The sequence below is a fragment of the Benincasa hispida genome, chromosome 4 (assembly GCF_009727055.1).
Source record: "Benincasa hispida cultivar B227 chromosome 4, ASM972705v1, whole genome shotgun sequence".
In the NCBI taxonomy this organism is placed as follows: Eukaryota; Viridiplantae; Streptophyta; class Magnoliopsida; order Cucurbitales; family Cucurbitaceae; genus Benincasa; species Benincasa hispida.
Window position 1 is genome coordinate 12,254,056 of NC_052352.1, and position 3,034 is coordinate 12,257,089.

The following is a 3,034-nucleotide window of genomic DNA, read 5'->3' on the forward strand; positions in this document are numbered from 1 at the left end:
GCATGTCATCTTCCTGTAGAGTTGGAGCATAGGGAATTTTGGGCAGCAAAGAAGTTAAACATGAATTCGGATGTGGCAGGCGTTCAACGCAAGCTTCAGCTCAATGAGCTTGAAGAATGGCGAATGAACGCATATGAAAATAACAAGATCTACAAGGAAAAGACAAAGCGTTGGCACGACCAACGCATCAGCAAGAAGGTACTTGTTGTTGGTCAGAAAGCTTTATTGTTTAACTCACGCTTGCGTCTGTTTCCAGGGAAATTGAAATCTAGATGGTCCGGGCCCTTCATAATTAAAACGATCTTTCCCTACGATACTGTGGAATTAATGCGAGAAGATGGCACTGATGCGTTCAAAGTAAACGGCCAAAGGGTTAAGCCATACTTTGAAGACGAAGTGGAACGCCAAAAGTCATCTCTTGCGCTACGCGAGACCAGTTAAGGCTCGCGTCGAGGCATCTCTGTGGTTGTAACGCCACATCTTCCAGGGACGCCTCTCTTAACCTTATTCTTTTGCATTATGTATTTTAAGTTATGTTTGAATTTGTTAGTTTAGTTATTTGCGGGTTTTAAGTTGATTGTTTTTCTTTTAGAAAAGTTGTGTATAATTAAAACGGAACATTGGACGCGTTAGACACAAGTCTAACGCAGGGGGTAGTTGAAGGGACGCGTCTCGAAAACACAAAACACTCAAATGTTTTGGCTAAACGAGGCGACCCTTCCACTTTGCATTAATTACAGACGTCAAGCGCGATCATCCTCTCCCCCTATAAAAACCTCACTTGAACCAAACCGTTTCTTCTTCTCCTTCACTGCGCCTACAAACCTCCATTTCTTCAGAAACCCTAGAACCTCAGATCCAACAAACCTCCATTTTCTTCTCTCGCTCAGCATCTCCGGTGAACAATGTCGTCTGGCTCAGATTCTCAGAACCAAAGCTACAGCCTAGGCAAAGATTCGCCGGTAAGTTCTTTCTCCTCTTCTTCATTTTCTAGTTCACCACCACCTAGCCCTAGGAAATCAACCTCCGTCCCTACCCAATCGAAAGCCTCTTATGGCGACGCTACCTCTGCTCAGCGTCTGGCTACCCCTACACCTCCTTCCACCTCCATGAAAGCTTTGGCCAAGAGCTCCAAGAAACCTGTAAACCCTCCGGCCAAAACTTCTCTGCCTAGGGCTAAAACCCCACAAAAACCTAAGTCTGCCCCTAAACCAAGGGTAAAGACACCAGCCAAGACCAGGACGCGTCCGTCATTTATGGCCGTGTCCAAACCTTATACCAAGCTTGCCTTACCACCATTTATCCCAAACATAACCTTGGTGGGTGCAAAACACAATGAACCCCTTCCTACCTATGCCCATACCGCACCATCTTCAGCGGTGCGTTCACCTCCCGTTCTATCCATTGAACCCTTAGCCACAATTTACCCGGTGGAATCAGACACGTCTAACCAGCCATCACCGTCAACCATTCTAATATCCTCTCCGGGGACGCCTCACACCTCTGTGGGCACCCCACCATTCACTCCACCTATACCAACCTCTGACAGTCCTGCGTCAGAGCATAACCTTGAAGATTTGGCAGAGTCAGCAAGACGTGATGAAGAGGAAGTATTTGGAGCTATTCTAGCATCACTCAACCAAGAGCAAGAAGCAACTCAAGTGATGCATTCAGATCCACCAAACGCATCACTCGAGTTGGACGAAACAAAAAGATATGCAGCGATGCTAGAAGAAGAGATGAAAAATGAAGAAGAGATGGAGAATGAAGAAACGGAAGAGAATGAAGGAAAAGAAGAAGAAAATAGAGAAAGGAAAGTTGGCCCCGACGCGTCGCAGCCACGCCCATATGACGCGAATGAAGGGCCTATAAAATCAAAGAGAGTATCAAGGAAGAGAAGGTTGATACTGGAGGAAGAAGAAGAAGTTGCACCTGGACCTGAGGGTGCAACGCGTAAAAAAAGGCACAGCGCATTGGAAAATGAATTGGAAGAATATGCGCCTGCGAGACAAAGGCGAAGGAAAACCAATCTCCAAAAGAAGTTGGAGAATGAGTTTAGAGACTTGGCTAAAGAAGCAAGAGAAAACGTGCAGGGAAACGCGAGGTAACGGAGGCGTTACCTAAAAGAACCACAGTAAGAAAGCGTCAGTTTAGTGACATATTAGTAGAGAAAGGCTTATTCCCTGAACGCCACCCATTGCCAGTCTATATCACGAAAACCATCAATACACTAGGGTGGAATCAATTCTGTGTTGGGCACGATCGCATCTAGCCCAACCTTGTCCGTGCGTTCTACAACAGCGAATTTGACATGGAAAAGAACACCGCCTTCATGGAAGGGGTGTTAGTGCGCTTCTCGGCAGACAAGATAAATGAAGTGTTCAACTTAAATAGTAATCCTAATGCAGAAGGAAATTGCATCTTAGAGCAACCAATGCCTGGTCAATTGGAAGATGCATTGAAGACAGTGGCCAAACCTGGAAGTAAGTGGCAGACATCAAGGAATGGATCAAAGATGCTTGCTTCCAGGAATCTGAACCCAGACGCTAACATGTGGTATTATTTAATCAAACGCAACATCATGCCTACAACGCATGATGAAACATTATCCAGAGAATGCATCCTGGCCACTTACTGCATAATGCAATGCATCTCGTTGGATATTGGGAGGATTATACGGGACCAGATCAAGGCCATCAAGAACAAACCTCGAGGGCAACTATATTTTCCGTGGCTGGTCTGCACGTTATGCGAACGCGGGGGCATCCCTCTGGAGGATGATTATGAAGAAGTCGATGGTCTAATAGACATAAAGGCAGTGAGGCATCTCCTTCGAGATCACAGCATCAACCAACCTTACCTACCAAAGAAATGGCACGTAGACCTCAACCAACAAAACGTACCCCCAAGAAAAGACGCGTCATGGTAGTTAAGCACAACGATGAAGCTTCAGAGAATGAAGAATGTGAAGCTGAGCCAGAAGCTTTGGCTGAAGAAGCACAGCCTGCACTTGAACTTTTCCATGACTCACCAA

The 3,034-nt window shown here is 45.9% G+C and overlaps 1 protein-coding gene across 1 annotated transcript; it reads left to right on the forward strand.

Annotated features, from left to right (window-relative positions):
• Nucleotides 1–905: 905 nt before the first annotated feature.
• LOC120076073 (MAP7 domain-containing protein 1-like) lies at nucleotides 906–2,108 on the forward strand. Its single transcript, XM_039029853.1, has one exon. It carries the CDS (start codon nucleotides 906–908, stop codon nucleotides 2,106–2,108), a length of 1,203 nt encoding a protein of 400 aa, XP_038885781.1.
• Nucleotides 2,109–3,034: the final 926 nt, after the last annotated feature.

What these genes read in the sequence shown, in the direction of transcription:
- LOC120076073 (XM_039029853.1), top strand. Translation starts at nt 906, where the DNA reads ATGTCGTCTGGCTCAGATTCTCAGAACCAAAGCTACAGCCTAGGCAAA.